The sequence below is a fragment of the Sander lucioperca genome, chromosome 10 (assembly GCF_008315115.2).
Source record: "Sander lucioperca isolate FBNREF2018 chromosome 10, SLUC_FBN_1.2, whole genome shotgun sequence".
NCBI classification, from domain to species: Eukaryota; Metazoa; Chordata; class Actinopteri; order Perciformes; family Percidae; genus Sander; species Sander lucioperca.
Window position 1 is genome coordinate 25132511 of NC_050182.1, and position 18267 is coordinate 25150777.

Sequence of the window (18267 nt, forward strand, 5' to 3'; positions counted from 1 at the left end):
AGCTTTAAAAAAAAAAACAGTAATATCAGTATTAGTCCAATATCTGATTGTTAAATTGGAATTTGGGGATTTTTTGCCAGACATATGCCACTTGATAAAACTGTGACGAAAAGCAGCAGAATAATCAAAAAAACAAATAAATAAATAAAAAATAATCATATTTCAAAAGGCATTTCTGAAAGGAGTAGCATGTTCTGCACCGACATTTGCAGTCCTACAATAATCTATCAGTGATTAGTGTTGGTTTGGAAAAAAGTCTATAGCTAGAAATGATGTGAGAAAATTAGGAACTAAATGACAATAAACAAACATATAAGCCATATTCCTAAACCTAATCATAACACACGTGTATGCATGCATATGCAAGCTTACACACACCTGTTCAATGTCTTTACATCTCCTGTTCAGAGCCAGATATTTCCTCTTATCAAGAGCTCTTCTCTCTTCATCCTCCTGCGCTGTACTCTCCAGCAGCTCATTGCTTCCCGGGCCCAGCTCCACCTGGAGTGAAAAAACCTTGTTTCTGTTTTTGTGCTTGGCCGTCTGTGTCAGTGTTTTCAGTGTGTTTCAAATGGAAAAGTTGTCACAAAAAAAGATTTCAGCTGCTGAATCTATTATAATAAAATTGTGTGGCTTAATATTTTAGCAATATTATTGGTGCTCAGAAAAAAAAACATATTACATATATCTATATTGCACAATAATGGTTTCATTATTATGTACCTACTTTGATGCAAAATACCCTTCTGTGTCATTAATGCATACAATCCCAGTCAGAAATTACCTTCATCAGACCAATTTAAATATATTTTTTCTTGCAAGCTAAATGGTGGTGTTAAAATTGGTCATATTTGGTACATGACTTTGTGGCTCAGGACTGGCTACTAGGTGTTCTTACTTTCTCGCATCAACCTTACCATTACCATGATCATTAACACATTATTACCTCTCCCGGTCCCAGCTCCACACCTCCAGGCTCCAGCTCTGCCTCCAGGATGTGTCCTCCAAACAGAGGAGGCAGAGCCAAACCAGAGAAATCCTCCATCATCTGGAAAGGAAGAGAGATACGATTCTGTGGTTTTATAAAAATAAAAAATAAAATACAATTATTTATGCACATACGGTATGTGTAGGTATAAATTCACCATACTCCTTATGCAATGTTTTATAATCATTTTAAGGAATTTATAGTGGTGGAATAAGTAGCAATGCTACAGTGTAAAATAGCCCTGCATTCAAACGTGTACTTAAGTAAAAGGACAACAGTATTAGCATCAAAATATACTTAAAGTACCAAAAGTAAAAGTAGTCATTATGCAGGTCCATTTCAGAATCATATATATATATATATGATGACTGAATTATAATTAGTCATGTATTAATGTGTAAGCATCACTAATGTTGCAGCTGGTAAAGGACGAGCTAATTATAAATACTGCTAACGTTGCTGAGTAGCGTACCTATAATAGTATATCATTATGTATTCGTTGATTTATAGTTTAATATTAATAATCTAAATCTGCAAAGTAAAGTAGAAACTAAAGGTATCAAATAAATGTAGTGGCACAATAATTGCCTCTAAATGTAGTGCAGTATAAGTATAAAGTATCATACAATTGTAAGACTCAAGTAATGTGTTACCTCAACATTATACTGTACAATACTGGGAATGTATCCGTGGTAACTTGTGATGGGCATTTTCAAATATCAGCGACGTTTTATTGAGTTATTTAGAGTAACGTTAATACTAAAAATACTCATTAGATAAAGCTATTTATCATCAATGACAGACTACAATAATAAGCAACATGCTATCAATCTACCCAGTAACGTTACTTACATTTCTGCAAGATAAGTCCAAAAACACTGGTGTCAGCAGCAGCAGCAGCAGCAGCAGCTGTGTCCTGCGGGTTTAAAACTCAACTACAAACTGTTTCAAACGGTCAGAGACTGTGTGTTAGTCTATGATCGACACCGTCAGTTTAGCTAAGAGCATGTTTTGCTTAAATCAAACGTAACGCGAAACAAGAGTAGCCCGTCTTTTTCATTCTCGTTGATACACTAATGTTTTTATGCGACCCGCGCACAAATTATACGTCATGTAGTAGTTACTACATTTCCCATGAGCACCCGCTGGGTTGAAACTACAGAAGACAACATGGCGGGTATGTGATTATTTTGTCATCTTTTGTACATATACCCGGTGAAATTAGCTTTATAAAGACCTCCAAATAGCATTCATAAATATCTAAAACATTTGTGACTACGTCAACTAAGTCTCAGAGTTACTCTAACACAATTATATCCATTCGAAATTAAACGAAAAACGTGACCTTGGCTGTGTTGCTAACGGTGGCTAACGTTAGCTAACCGTAGGTTGATTGTCAGCTGTGGAGGATTTTAACCTGCCTTGTTTTTGTCTGCAGGGATCGCAGCGTTCCTGAAGAATGCATGGAATAAGGAGCCTGTTATCCTGGCCTCCTGTGCTATTGGACTGATAGGTTAGTAACCAGCCTCATGTGTGTGATAGAAAAAGCACAACAGTAGTGTACAACTTGCTTTGGAAATAATGTACCTAATTATTATGACCATGCCAATAAAGCAACATTTATTATAAAAGAAAAAAATGATCTCTATCCCAAATATGGACCCACAAAGATTCCACTGGCATATATTTACTTTGCCTCAACTGTTTTCAGTATGTATAACATACTGTATGTGCCTTACATAAAGAGTAAATAATAACAAACAGGCCCTTCAAACCATCACCATTTACTGGTTCTCCATTTGACAAATCAAATGAAGTTACATTTAGCCAAAATCACAGCATGAGATCATGTCTACTTGAAAACATGTATGTATTTATGTTACTACTTTTATGCTGCTAGATCAACAAAACTACATATGAGGGGGACTGTGATATGATTTGCTAAAAGAAGCAAGCCAAAAGCACCTCAGATGTTAATGTCTTGAGATGTCTTTACATATTAAGAGTCTACTGGGAACTAGCAAGTATATAAGAGTCAGTAAATTGATTCCAAAAATTTAAATCAGTGTACCCAGAATGGGAGTAAGGTGTGCTCTCTTTCTCTGTAGTCTTTGTTTCTATGTGAGCTGTTCTGGGGACCTTAACCCATGTTTTCTTGTCATTTGACCAATGTAGACACAAAGTACAATATAACATGTAATTAATATGTAAAGTTAATACAACTTTGTATTTTCTCAGGTTTTGCTCTTCCATTAATCAGCCCCATCACAAAGTATACAGGAATGATCAATTCGTCTGTGCCATACAACTACCCAGGTAAACACACACCAGTCATTTTACAGCAGGTTGTGTTTGTGTGTCACTGCAAGATGCTACACAATGCTGATGCCTGTGAAACAGCTCTTGGTATTTTAACTATTTACTTCAACACCCTTCTAATCAAATATTAAAGCTCTCCCCCCCTTACTTTTCCAATGCAGTCCCTGTGCGAGATGATGGAAACATGCCTGATGTTCCTGCTCATCCGAGTGAACCAAAAGGAAACAACTTGGAATGGCTTAAAAATCTTTAACTTCACATTCGCACGATCAACACTTGATCGTTTCTTTTGTTCATATGTGTCTGCATAGCTGCTCCACCAATCGGTGTCCCACAATAAAGATTTATTTAATTCTACTTTTGTGCCACATTGTTTGGTTGGGATACATTCAGTACATTTTGATTGGATGCATGTTTTAGTACATAATAACCTCACATGAACATTTAAAAGAAAAAAATTCAAAGTTCAATGGTTTGCTTACATTTTTTAATAACTTAAGGCAGAATTGAGCCAAATTGTAACTTCACAATAATTTTCCCCATTTAAGCTGTTGAAATTTGAGCACAAAGCTAAATACTTAAGTCCTTTTAGAGTAAACCTTAAAAAGACCAATTTCAGTTTTCAAGAAGTCTGCCTGAAATCGTTTTGACTTTCCTCTCTAAGACAAATGCTGGGTTGGTAGACCAACCTCTCAAAACACAGACAAATGTAAAAAGAATCACACTTTTCAGTCAGAAAACATGACCCGGCGTTTGATTTTCCAGAGCAGATCGTGAAAGTTTTGATACTAAGCTTCAACCCAACCCTGATCCTTCAGAAGAGGCTTAACTTGACAAAGATGGAATCAGATTAACTTTAAATATGAATTCCTTGTTTCATACCAGCATTAATCTACTTGCATGAGTAAATAAGTTACCAGAACAATATGTGGAGCAGTTCCACATAAAGACCCAGCTGCTACAGTTAAAATGAGACTGGATTATTCAATAAGATGTAATGCATTTTAACACCTGTTTGTCTCACATGTACTGTGTACTCAACTCCCATAGATAAACTAACATGAACATACAGAGCAAAAGTGGACAAAGATTTCCTCCATAGAACTTTTATTTCACAACACATCAATGTTCAGTATTTCATGTAAAGAATGTCTTCCTCAGCAGTATTCATCATCATGATATAATATCACCAGGATTTCATGTCAATGCAATTCAGAGAACAGACCGACAAGTCTGTTTACATAACTTCGTATTTTTCACAGAACTGGGGAACTGTGTAGAATGGGTGTGCAATGTTAAAACAATGTTTCACTTTGGAAGAAGAGTTTTAGACTTTGCATAAGTTTGCGTTTTAGTAACATCTCTTTGCATAAGGTCTCCATCTGCAGTTGTGATAAGAGAACAGCTGACAATGCACAGATTCCAAGTATCTTTTAGACATTACACATTTCTGTACACACCTTCAACATCCTGTTTGTTAGCTGTAAATGTGTCTACTTATTTCGCCATACATTTCTTGTTATATATTTATAACAATTGTATTTTAATAAACTTACCATGTATTTCTTACAACATATTACACACTTCAGAGATATTTATATGTTGTACATATAGTAAATTATTTCTCTGTATTAATTTCTACACTCTAATTTTTGCACGTCTTGCATTTATAAGGGTAAAATTATTTGTTTTATAATATTTTTCACTGTATCACTCGCCCCAAACTCAGTTCATGTTTAATACTATTTTATGAATCACTAATACTGCCACTAAAACAGCCACCAGTTAATTTGACTCAAAAGTTTTAAGTCTATTTTAATCAATATTATCAGTTTAAAACACATTCACACCTGTGTAGGTGAATAATATGTCATTCTGTATTATCACTGTGTCACCTCCTGTTCAAAGTTTGAACGCCACTGCTTACATGTGCAGGGAGATTTACTGTTTCTGCAGTCAAAATGTTCTACCAAAGTGAAATATCATTACAAAAAGAATTCAAATAAAAGTCACACAGACGTTTTAAGCACTATTTACAAGCATGAGTAAGCATTAGCTCTGATATTTTGCGGTCACCTTTATAAATGATGCAACACTACTCAAAGTTACATAAATGCTGTTAGAGATGATTTACTGAAACCCCTGCATGTGTTATATTGAATCTTCAAGGTGCTAAAAGATTACAGAAACTGAAGGCAGTTAAGGAACATAAATCATTTCAGGTTGCATGGATACAAAGTTTCAACTTTAAACCACAGTTTTCTAGAGGCGACAACAGAGCTACAGAATATTACTTTGGATATCTCTAGTTTACCATAAACACTTGCTCAGACGTTGGTCAACTTCCCGTATGCATTCTTCATCACTTTCATAGATACATTTCCCCGTTAAAACTCAATCCTATCGCCTGTCTCACCTTTCACATCGCTCTTGAAGATTCTGCTCAGTTTGATTGGTAAACGGACAACTACAATCAACTAGCCTAGATGTTGTCTAGCTTTAGATTTGGGACTGAAAAGGAATCAAGAAGACATCAAATCCAAAGACTAAGCATGCAAATCTCTCATTCTTTACATTTTGAACCCTCCACAACATGCTACCTTCTAAGAAAACAGCAACACTTTCAGTAATAACACCATCCAAATGTTCAACTATCAACTGTCACAGTTTGTGTCTGTGAAGCTTGTGAGTTTTTCTGTTTCTGTGTTTTATAGGACTTGCTCCATATTAAATAAGTATTCCACTCAGAAACTAACAAGTCTCATTGATCAAATCGATCGAATGTAAGGTAGAATTTGTTTTTTTAAATGTATTTTGAGGTAAAGAGTTAAACTACTCCAAAAATCTACATTTATGAAACACTAATATGTGACTTTACAGCAGCAGAATGTGTAGTGTTAACTGGCATAAACATAATACTGTATATAACTGACAGGGACTTGAACACTCAAACAGCATTGCCCATGTTCAGTAATTTTAAGGTTAAAATGACACAAAAATAACTAACTGTGCCAATTTCATTAAAAATATGCCAAGACTCTATCAACCAAACAACCACAATTTAAAATAGAAAAAGACACTTTGAATACATTTAAAAGTTCACCTTCATTACAACCAAAAAAACAATCTGGCAGCTTTTCTAAAAAATAGAATACCGTAATAGCACAATTACAGTAGGAGCCTGTCCTCATCCTGTAACACTTCAGTACAGTGAAAGTGAAAGTTCACAACCTGCTATTAGGAGCCAGTCCCTATCTGCCCAACAAAGAAAACTTTTCTGTATATGGCACAAAAAACAACCAAAAAATCTACATTAAAGGTTATGTCGAGAAAAAAATTGCACTGTATATAAGAGGCATTCTTTTCATAGACCAGGAAAAACCTAAAATGTTAGTTATTCTGCACGATACAGTATGTCGGTCTCAAACACTAAGCTAAGTATAGCCAAACACCTTACTTCTGTTACATTAAAACTAGCCTAGATTTTGTTTTAATGTCCATGTCTCACTCAAACAGAATTTTCAAACATTATAGTGGTCTTGTTTCTACTCTTTTTTTCCTATTAACTACCTCAAAATCAAATTGACTGTAATTATATTTATAACAAGTCAGCCTTTACACATCAACCAGTGGTGTAGTCTAATGTATTGTAGTGGGTATACTGTACTGTATATGTATGGGACAGAATGGGACTTTGGGGGGGGGGGGTCTGGGTGTCCTCCCCCAGGGAAATTTTTAACATCAAAGACTTCATTTCCTGCATTTTGATACACTTTTATGCACCAATTCACAGCTGAAATACCTTTATTTAGCCTATGCAAAGAAAAAAAAAACACATGACAATTCAAAATATGATGGAAAGTATGTTGTTGCCTGTCATTGCGCATTTTTAAGTGGGTATATGGCAATCCTGGAGCTTTCTTAGTGAGTATACTGCGTATACCTGCGTATCACGTAGACTACACCACTGACATCAACCTTTTATACTTTGATTTAAAACAATTCTATTCCTGCACACAAAACAAAACAATCTGTATTTAATTAATTTGCAAAAAAAGAACATCCAAAGTAAATCCACATGAACCAAAGAACCATTTTTTGTCAAACCACAGAGAACAGGATTGCTTCTGCTGTGGGAATAAAACTCTTACTCAATGATGGGAGCTGAGCGATCATTGGTGACAGTTCTTCTAAGTCGGACATGGGCAAATGGATTGGCCCTGAAAGGAGGAAAAAATTAAAATGAAAGGTATGACAACCACATATTAAACTATAGTTTCTGGTGTTAAAAGGGGCACTCTAGCAAATTAGTATTGTACATACAGCGGTGGGAATTGCAAAAAACAGGTAAAAAGAAACAAGACTAGTAGTCTACAGCCATGCTAGCTGCTCTATGAGGCTAACACGCTCACAATTACAACATGCTGATGTTTAGCAGGTATAATGTCTAGCATGTTCACCATCTTAGTTTAGCATTTTAACATACTAACATTTGGTAATTAGCTAATATTTATTACATATTCATCCTGAGGGGAACATGAATACCAGTAACAAATTTCATAGCAATCCATTTAATTGATGATTTTTCACTTAAAAACAAAAAAGGCAACTTCACGGTGCCACTAGATGAAACGTCAGAGGATAACCCAAGTCATTAGGACTCATCCTCTGGGCACCATGAATACCTTTACAAAATGCCATGGCAACCCATCCAATAGTTGTTGAGATATTTCATTTGGGACCAAAGTAGTGGACCAACTGACAGACCGACATTGCCATTCCTAGAGCCACAGCGCTAACTTGGCTAAAAAAGAAAGGTCAAAATTGATGGTCAAGCTCCAAAAACAATGGATCCTTCACTTAACCATGATGCCCGCGTCAATCTAACTCCACGCTCCTAGACACGAGTTTGAGTTTGAAATTTGTGTTTTTTATTTTGTAGTCCCCAAGGCCAAGCCAAGATTACTCAAGTGATCATCTACCTGAGTAATCTTGAGTAATGTGACTAGTAAATTGACTGTGACATATAAAATTGGTGGAATTCCCCTTTAATGACACACACTTTGAATTGCTCAAAGTTACCTGGTTGGGGAGGGTGGTGAAGAGACCAATTCTGCAGTGATCTGTAATGTGAAGAAGACATAATATTAAAAGGATATCTCGACTACATTTCCATTATTACAAAGCATCTGTATCTCTTCCATTTACATTGAGACTCAGTTGGGTGAAGACCGTGACCTTTGACCTCCTCCCAAAGGTTTCATGTTTCTGACCTTGTTGCTGTCGGCCATGCTGTACGGGCGCGGGCGGAAGGTGCTGACCCTCTGGGGAGGAAGGGAGCGCTCCTCCTCTGATTCAGGGGTTAGGGCCGGGAGACCTGGAGACACCAGCTTGTCGAGCTGGCCCGTACTGGTGCTGTTAGCCTTAGATAAGAAGAGAGAGCTGGAGGGAAGATCACAGACAGAGAGGAAAGAATATACAAGGAAAAACACAAAGGAAACATGAGTGGAGATATGTTGTTTTTGTGTTAATTCATCAACAAAGCTGTTGGTGTTGGAAGCGAAAGTGCTGGGGAAAGGGTGGTGGAAAGACTGAGTGGGCAAACAGTGAGTATCATTCTGCAGTTTATGTGCTCCTGTGCACTTTCTGTGTGTCTGGCATGAAGGATGTTTTGATTTATTGAGAATACAGATGGAAAAAGGGAAAGGGTGTCATATTATTACTTCCTACTTTTCAAAGTATTGAGTTGTAAACAACTAAATGGAAGTGAAGGAAACATTTCTGTCATTAACAGTGTCAAAGTTCATCAACAATCAGTCAAAAAACCTGCAGATGTCAGTGTTTGTCTTACCTCTCGAGGTGATCCGTCTTGCTGGGGTAAGACTGAGTGTAGGAGAAAGGGAACCAGCCTTTCCTGTGAAGGAAAATGTTTTACTGTATGTGCCCACGAGATGTGAAACGAGAGCATCAAGCTACAAGTCGGGTTTGTGTGATGAAGAAAACTCGCAGTCTCCATTGTCATGAATGTATTTGTTAACCTGGTGCCGGAGAGAGGCTTGCATACAACATGCGATATGAGAAATCCTCTGAAGTAAGAAAGAAAAAAAGCCCTTCTACTAGCAGTACGCTTAAAGAAAGCACAAGGTTAAGGGGAAGTGGTTTCCCTGACTTGTTGTGGTTATCGTGACACCTGAACATTCAACCTTATTGAGCATTGAGCATTTCAGAGTCTTCTGATTGTGTGCATTAAAACATTGCTAAACATTACTAGGCCCTCTCAAAGTTATACAGCAGATCATTAAGTGGTTTTCTACATCAGTGTGCGATTTGTAACAAACATACCGCCCAGTTCGTTCATTTTGACCGTAGTGCCACCCGTCTCTGGGCTCAGAGATGAGCAGGGTGATGTTGTCACCAGGCAGGAAGTGCAGTAAGCAAGCCCCGCCCCCTACGCCACCGCCCTCCGTTGCTCCAGGAGTGTGAGCGAACATGGCTTCCACACGGGTAGGTCCAGATAAAGGGAGCATCCTGGGGAGAGTAGAGCCTAGGTAGAGGAGAAAGATGAATAAAAGTTATAATCCTCAAAACAAATTGTTAGTCTATGGACGAGGGATTTGGAATTATGCATACATGTAATCCAGCTTCACTGTAATTTTATCTCCGTGATTTATCAGCTTGACTGTTTAGTTTTAGCTGTCCTACAGTCATATAAGAGCTGCATTAAGTTACTGCTAATGAAAAATACATCATTATATATCAGCTGCTGCTTTACATTAAAAGCATTTTTGTCAGCGTTCAGTTGTTCACATTTCAGGGAGAAATGGAGCGAGATAGGTTGTTTAAATTATTTTGAAACTCTTTATTAAAACAGTGTGGGTTTGTTTGGCTGCACTCTAACATCAGTTGCACTTCTGTTTGTGTTTCTGACAAAGTAGCTGTGTTGGCTCCGCACCTGCTGTTACCATAGTAATCATGGATATCGCCAAATCAACAAGGACTAAATCGAAAAGGACTAAAGGATTACAACTTAAAAAATGATGATGGGGACACTCAAACATACAGAGGAAACTTCTCACATCTTACCCTGAAAGCCACCCAGCTTCATTTCACTGACAGGTCTCCTCGGCAGTGGGAGTGTTGCTGTTGCACACATGTCAGTGGTCTTCAGCAGCCAGGGATTGTGTGACGGTGATGAGGTATTGCTTCCTCCTGGTCCCACCTGTTGGTGCAGTAACTGCACAGGAGTCATGGCCCTGGAGAGAGGAGCACTGTGGGGCAGTGGCGGACTGTGAGGAGCACTGTGGGGGATGGGGAGGGTCATGCCATGCAAGGATCCGCCGGCTGTGGAGGTCTGGCTGAGCGACATCACCGTTGAGGGGATGAGGCTCGGGGAGAGGTTGGATGTGTTTGCAGCCAGGAGGAGAGAGCTTTGTTGGGCAAAGCCACCGGGCGTGGTGGGAGTGGATACAGCAGGGCTGGCACTGCTGCTGGCACTGCTGTCAGGGAGGGGGCTGGCTGATGCACTGAGGGGGGTGCTGGTGTGCTGAGGAGACGCTCCTCGTGATGAGGCTCCAGCAGCTCCTCCACTGGGGAGAGAGTGGAAAGTCTGGGGGGAGGCCTGAGGAGGACAGGCTTCACTCTGGGAGGAGGAGGGGAGCGAGCGCTGCAGCTGGGAGCGACTGGAGTCTCCATTCAACAGGGGAGGGACTTCTTGAACAGAGAGCCTCTGAAACATCAAAGACAGATACTGTTAACTACCAGAAATTAGAAGTCAGTGTTAAAAATCTAATATTGTGAATGTCTTATTGAAGTTTAGTATTACATTTCAAAGTACAAAGGGTGTGGACTTGAGCCACCTGACATAGACTTGAGTCAGACTTATGAATCTGGTGACTTTAGACCCGACTTGGCAAAATCAAAAAGTACTTTGTCACCTCGAGTTTGACTTTGACACCAATGACTTTTGACTTCACTTGGATCTTAGCCTTTTAACTTGAAAGGACTCCAAGTCATTAAAAAGCGTGCCGACTACGGATAAGAAATATCTGAGATTACATAAGGATTTACAAACTTTGTATCCAAGATTTTATTAGATCTAAATGTTGTCTTTTAAAATCAATAAACAATCAGCAATATCATAGCTAAGTATCTGTCATTGATGCGTGGCTATAATGACTAGTTTAGGACTCAACTCAAAATGTTAAGGACTTGTGACTTGACTTGGGACTTGATTCATAACTTCATAGTCAAGATTTGAGAGTTACTTGCAAAACAATGACCCACCTCTACCAGGAACAACTAATAATAAACTTGTTTTGTGGGTTTCAAACTATCAACCCACCATGTAATCTTTCTGTGGAAACCAACCACAGTGCAGCTAAGATTAAGATAAAGTCCAAAGAACACATCAACCATCTGAGACTGTATAAATAAAAATGATCTGACCTGTTCTGGCTGAGCAGAGTCGATCTTGGTGTGGCGGAAGACCTCAGCTATCCCAGCAGCCCCTGAGCCTTGAGGTGCAGTGTGACGCAGCAGGTTCAGAGCGCGCTCTGGGAGTTTTGTGGGCTGAGAACATGACTGCTGCCAAGATGAAAGTTTCTGTGACAGAAGCTCTCTCACCTGGATTATATTGAAAAGCACAAAAAGAGAAAACCCAAACTGTTAGACTGGATTTCATTGTTTTCTTGTAAACAAATGAAAAGAGCAAAAACCAACAATGTGTTAATCTAACTTCCCTAACCTGTCTGAGACACCTCAGCCCCAAGCTGATTGGTTCCTACTGAAGACGTGAATCTTCTGAATCAGGTTACAAATATATAGTCTATTTTTTTTTTGTATTCATTTATTACAAAATGTCCGGTAATTTCCTGTTTTTAGCAAACATTACTCAAACAGGAGAAAATAGTGCATGTTGGGGACTATTTTTAGCTGTGGATTAATACATCTGAAAGCTGAAACCGTTACCTAGCTAAATAAATAAGTAAATGTGAACAGATCACCTTTGAGTGGTAGTTTATGAGCAGTTTGGTGACACAACACTGTCTGTCCACCAGGAAGCAATATCGTCTCCTTTCCTCGGTGAGCGCAGACTTGTAACCCGTGGCAACCAGCGTGTCCAGCTCGCCTTGGCGACGACTCATCAACTCCACAAACTGGAGAAAAAGTCAGAGAGATTTCACTGCAAACCTGAACATCCTTCAACATGTACGCACAGTCCTGCATTCACAATCACATGCATACATGTAGTACTCAACGACGGAGTGACCTTTAATGCACATTGTACAGAGAAAGGATTATGTGAGATCATATTTGGCCTGTTGCACTATTATAACAAAATCCAAATTATTAAGCACTTTCCTTTTGCCCTGGTGACCTTTTCTTCAAACATAACCCTCCAAGTGGCTAAACCCTTTCACCCTCTTATATCAATCATATTTCTTCACGTAAAGGCATGTGCACTAAGTTGCTTGTTTTCTGCAGATCAGCTGAGGCAGATTGTTCTTTAATCTTATTCACACTGGGCTATTTATCACACAACTCTGCTTTTTAATCTGATGTAATGCTGAGGGAGATGTTTCAGATCATTGTAACTTTAGCTTACGTGTTTGTGCATTTTACTTAAAAAACGTATGTATTAAATATGTATTTTTGTCCAGCGCCCATGCAGAGCTCTGGCCTTCACTTACCTGCATCTCTCTGTCTCCATATTTGTTCGGGTGACGACTGCCCTGGCTCTTCCTGCGGAGTTTCTTCAGCTGGGACTGGCAGCGCTCGATAGACTCAGATTTAGACCTGCGCTCACTCTGATACTTCTTTAGGGTGGCCTGAGAGGGAAGCAGAAAAAAAGGCAGAGGATTTATTCATCATGTGTGATGAAAGGAGGTTTGTCAGAGCTAATATTTCAGATTTAAGTGTGGTGATGCAAAACTAACTGAATCCACTTTTATTTATCAAGGGGAACTTGTTTTTACTGTTAATCAGTTGCATTTTACACAATTATTCTTATATATTTATGTATTTTCCAGAAATTACTCAATATTTTTTTCCATTATTGAAATTATTAGTTACACAAATAAACTTGCCTCCCACTGCCTCACCTTACAGTCAAATAAATTAAACTTAACACTTTAAACTAAGCAAAAATCCTGCTTTTCTCACAATTTATCAAAAGTAAATTAACATTTTGACTTACTGTGAGGTATTTAATATCCAGTTCCAGCTTCTGCTCCAACTGGGCGAGCAGCTCAGAGTGAAACAGCTTTAACTGTTGAAGAAAAGATCCATATGCAACATTTTAAACAACGTATACTGACACAGCAACATCCATGTGAAAGGCCCCGGCACAGTTCATCAAAGAAAAATGTAACTCTCATGATAACTGCAATAAATGTTTCATTTAAAAACTCAAAAAATTGCACTCTCTTTTAAAATGGTTGCTAAAAAATAATTTGTCCGGAGCAACTGAATCTTACCACGTCTTCCAGCTGCACCTGAATCTGTCTGTGGACCTCGGCCATCTGAAATAGTGTGTCTCCTGTGAGCAGCAGTAAAGCACATAGATAGATATATATATATATATATATATATATATATACAGTATCTCACAAAAGTGAGTACACCCCTCACATTTTAGTAAATATTTCATTATATCTTTTAATGGGACAACACTGAAGAAATTACACTTTGCTACAATGTAAAGTATTAAGTGTACAGCTTGTATAACAGTGTAAATGTGCTCTCCCCTCAAAATAACTCAACACACAGCCATTAATGTCTAAACTGCTGGCAACAAAAGTGAGTACACCCCTATGTTAAATTCCCATAGAGGCAGGCAGATTTTTATTTGTAAAGGCCAGTTATTTCATGGATCCAGGATACTATGCATCCTGATAAAGTTCCCTTGGCCTTTGGAATTAAAATAACCCCACATCATCACATACCCTTCACCATACCTAGAGATTGGCATGGGGTACTTTCCATAAGATCATCTCTCAATGCAAATCAAACCAGCTATTAGGCTAACCAACATAAAACCATGCCAATCTCTAGGTATGGACATTCTGGCTCTAGACATTAATGGCTGTGTGTTGAGTTATTTTGAGGGGACAGCACATTTACACTGTTATACAAGCTGTACACTTAATACTTTACATTGTAGCAAAGTGTAATTTATTCAGTGTTGTCCCATTAAAAGATATAATGAAATATTTACTAAAATGTGAGGGGTTTACTCACTTTTGTGAGATACTGTATATATATATATATATATATCATTTAGATCAACTGCTTTTATTAGTTACAGTGCATCTTTAACATGTGCAGAAAATCTGTGCTCTAATAATGGATGTTCACAACATCAACATACATGCAGGGCAACACATCAGTATAAATGTCATAAAACATGCTGTTTTAACACAGTTTCTCATTTACAAAGTGTCAGTCGAGTTGAGTCCCTCTCTCGGTCACACAGTGCTGTAGTATGTGGTGGCTGGCATCTCGCCCTCCGACTCTCCTGCCTGCCTCCCCCGCTGTTTTCAGCATTACAATGAGATCATGTGGTGTTGTTAATCTCCCAACAATGACCCTACTCTCTCCCTTTCCCCCTGTTCTTTCCCTCTCTCTCTCTCTCTCTCTACATTTCCTCATTCCCTCTTGTCTTCATCTCCTCCCTCACCAACACATGAAGCACAGACTATTTTCATCTTCTCTCCAGCTGTCACGTCGACTCTCTTAAATTTATTAGGTCTATCACTAATTTATTTTTATTTTCTCCTCAACACGGCCCTTCTCCACCAGCCGCCCACTCACCCAGCTCTTTGGAGCCTTGGCTGTCGCTCGCCAGCTCTCCAAGTTTCACCAGAGCATCAAAGTACCCTTTGGCAGCCACAGTTACTCCTGAAGAAGAGAGTACATTTTAGGGGAAACAGTGTCAGAAAACAATGATTCAGACAAATCAAAGGCCAGTGTCATCTGAATTCTCCTGTGTTTGACAAACCTGTCAGGGCTTTCTCATAGTGTTTCCCCATGGTCACAAAGTTCTTCAGACTGGGGTTGAACTGGTCCAGAATCCCCTGTTGGCAACAATTACAGGCAAATTATGACACGCAAATTTGTAAAGTTTTTCCAAATTTCTAACCATTTCACTACACTTTATTAGAATCATTGTTGGTGCAGACAGGACAGACAAATACAGAGGAGGAGTCATACCTTATAGACATTTTCTGTCATCTTGTTGACCTCTTCTGTTCGAGACATTTTTCTTCTCTCAGTTACGGGCTGCCACTATGTACGTTTTGTGTTGTTTATTTCTGTTGTTCAGGGCCCTAAGCTTTACAGCAGACAGCAACCCCCTAAAAGAGAAAAGACAAAGAGAAGATACAGTGCAGTGAGTGATAATCTATCACAATAACTCCTAAGATTGACCTAAAAACTTGATGAGAACGCACAAATCCAGGTGTTTTTACTTTCACCTCAATAGAGGAAAGAGGCTGTCAAAGCACTTATTTGTATTATTGTATATTCCACAGCAGGTGTCAGAATATATCACATTCACAACACAATAATCTCTACAGTGCACTCTCTCGCTCTAAATGGTTAAAAGTGTGAGGACTTTTAAGGCCATCGAACCATCACAACAAGTGATGAGGATGTCGGACCGCCATTGGGTTATGTCTGAGGACAACAGTGTTATTTTAACATGGATCTCCTCTGTGTGCCTCAGCTGCCAGTTTCTACATTATCCCTTCACAACATTACAGCAACCCAAATATTTCTCTAAGATTTGTGTGGCAGACGAGTTACATCATTTCACATAAGAACAATGGGCTTCTCCAGCCTGAGTCACAGAGCACTGAATAAACACGCGACTGCAATGTTTCCTCGGCAGAGAGGACGATGAAGGGGGACTGCTCCGGGGTCAAAGGATTTCCAGTCTGGATTTATTGGAAAATGCTCATTTGGTTTTCCCTGTGCAGTCCTCCTTTGTTATTACAGCGAGATTACAGATAAAACGTTGACCCAGATCAACTAATGGTATATGACAAAGGAAAAAAATTCCAGACTCTTGCTCATTAAGGCCACCCTGGTGAAGTCTGTAATTTGTTAGAGGAGCTGTAATAGTCTGCAGGATAAGACAGAAAAGTGAGAGCTCTGTCTTAACTTTGTCTTTTTTATTTAGTTTGAAGGGCTTTGCACACACTTTGTACATTCTTTAGGTAAAATACTAAAGTGAGATGTGTGTGTATTTTCTAGCTTAGTGTGGCTTAATTCTTAGAAATAAAGTGTTGTTTGTTTCAGGATGCAACAGGAACAGTCTGCAGGTGGTTGGGAAACTGATACAGAAGGTGCATTCATGTGGACTGGCCTCTTTAAATTTCTTCAAATGGTTTGGAAGCAAACATTGTATTTAAAAATCATTAATGTCACTTAAGGCTGCACAATTAATTCGATCAGCAGAAAAAATTATCTGGAACTATTTTGATTATCGATTACTTGTTTGAGTCATTTTTCCAGCAAAATGCCCCCAAACAATCTCATTCAAACTTCTCCATTGTGAGGATTTGCTGTTTTTCTCTGTTTTATATGAAAGTAAACTGAATATATGTGGGTTTTGGAATGATGCTCGGACAAAACGATTGTAGAGGAAATTATGATGGCATTATACACTATTTTCTGACATATTTACAGCCCAAATGCCACTGCAAAATTTTTGAAATTACAGAACCAAAAAGAAAATTGTTTAAATGACTAATGCAAGTCTTAAAAACAACATTTTGGTGGTTTTAAAGGTATCGTGTCCTGTTTTATGGTGAAATGCTTCCTGCTACTTCTTACATCTCTCTTAAGATAAACTAATGGTGCAACATTGCAACTACAGCAGGACCCTAGTGCTAAAGGAGCCTTTTCTTCCACACCACCTCATTTCAACAACTTCATCAAATGCATTGGAAATACTGAGGAAAATGCAACATAACCAAAAAAAACACAAGTAAAATGTACCAAACCTGCATGTACATGTAAACTTAATAAGTTGTGTAATTTCAGAGTGGATGTTTTTCCTGAGTAAAATAAATGCACCCTGCCATTTGCCCACACAGTGCAGTGCAACAGCTACCTGTTGATCTCTCAACTTCCATTTGAAAAACACTAACATAATTCAGCTACTTAAAAAAAGAAAGTTACATACCTTTTCTGATCTCATTGTGGGAAACGATAAAGGCTTCCTGCGCGTCTTTGAGTGTTAAATGATCAGTACAACACCCCCTCCTTTCTTCCTATTAGGCTACTTTCCCTCTCCGTTAGTTAGTGGGGGGTTGTTTCATCCAGCAGAGCACTAAATCTCAACTCCCCTCCACCCCTTTTTCACATGGCCCTCTCTCTTTTTTCCTCCTCTCTCTACTCCCAGGAATCGGGGTCAGATATCTGGTGCCGTTCAGTACCTCTCCTCATTACTGAGCCGATTATCAACATGCCTTCACGCCCTCAAAAACCGGCCGAAAAAAAACACCGACAAAAACCCCCGCCCAGTAGCCTACAACCAGCTCCCTGCCGTTGGAAACCACAGTCAGCCCCGTTCCCGTTCTGTGTCTCCCTCTCTCCCTCTCTGTCTCTCTCTGTCACTCGGGCAGAATAACAATGAGCCAACGGGACCTCGTCTGAATAGGAGCAGGAGGAGAATAATGACTTGAACTTTTTAAGCCAAAGACAGAGCAGCACATGCAGGCCTATCACTGGCCTACTTACACTCCGGACCATCACATATTCCTGCTGCCCATTCTCACAGGGGGACAGGAGGAGGAGGCCCTGCATGGCCCTCCATTCACTGCAATACACTGCTGAGATGATTAAAGGCTAATGCAAGAAATAAACGTGCTGGAGAGGAGAGGTTAAAAGGGTGGGAAAAGTCCCCAATGTTTAGGATTAGTGGGACGTAAGTAGATTCATTCAAGTACAACGTT

The 18267-nt window shown here is 38.9% G+C and overlaps 2 protein-coding genes across 2 annotated transcripts; one reads left to right on the top strand and one right to left on the bottom strand.

Annotated features, from left to right (window-relative positions):
* The first annotated feature begins 1879 nt into the window (after positions 1-1879).
* On the top strand, positions 1880-3664 carry ndufa3 (NADH:ubiquinone oxidoreductase subunit A3). Its single transcript, XM_031299433.2, has 4 exons — positions 1880-2165; positions 2427-2501; positions 3227-3304; positions 3469-3664. The coding sequence occupies exons 1-4, from the start codon at positions 2123-2125 to the stop codon at positions 3558-3560; spliced, it is 288 nt and encodes a 95-aa protein (XP_031155293.1). The 5' UTR covers positions 1880-2122; the 3' UTR covers positions 3561-3664.
* Positions 3665-7408: 3744 nt separating this feature from the next.
* Positions 7409-17976, bottom strand: zgc:158689 (uncharacterized protein LOC791177 homolog). Its single transcript, XM_031299426.2, has 15 exons — positions 17496-17976; positions 15518-15660; positions 15306-15381; positions 15119-15205; positions 13783-13844; positions 13503-13574; positions 12997-13134; positions 12310-12462; positions 11753-11929; positions 10391-11033; positions 9650-9851; positions 9159-9221; positions 8581-8749; positions 8390-8430; positions 7409-7527 (listed from the first exon to the last, which is right to left on the bottom strand). The coding sequence occupies exons 2-15, from the start codon at positions 15563-15565 to the stop codon at positions 7455-7457; spliced, it is 2004 nt and encodes a 667-aa protein (XP_031155286.1). The 5' UTR covers positions 15566-15660; positions 17496-17976; the 3' UTR covers positions 7409-7454.
* Positions 17977-18267: the final 291 nt, after the last annotated feature.

Coding starts and splice junctions, on each gene's coding strand:
- ndufa3 (XM_031299433.2), top strand. CDS start 2,123: ATGAGCACCCGCTGGGTTGAAACTACAGAAGACAACATGGCGG. Junction 2,166..2,426: donor TACAGAAGACAACATGGCGG/GTATGTGATTAT, acceptor TTTTGTCTGCAG/GGATCGCAGCGTTCCTGAAG. Junction 2,502..3,226: donor CTGTGCTATTGGACTGATAG/GTTAGTAACCAG, acceptor GTATTTTCTCAG/GTTTTGCTCTTCCATTAATC.
- zgc:158689 (XM_031299426.2), bottom strand. CDS start 15,565: ATGTCTCGAACAGAAGAGGTCAACAAGATGACAGAAAATGTCTATAAG. Junction 12,463..12,996: donor ATGGAGACAGAGAGATGCAG/GTAAGTGAAGGC, acceptor CTTTTTCTCCAG/TTTGTGGAGTTGATGAGTCG. Junction 11,034..11,752: donor ACTCTGCTCAGCCAGAACAG/GTCAGATCATTT, acceptor TTGATGTTTCAG/AGGCTCTCTGTTCAAGAAGT.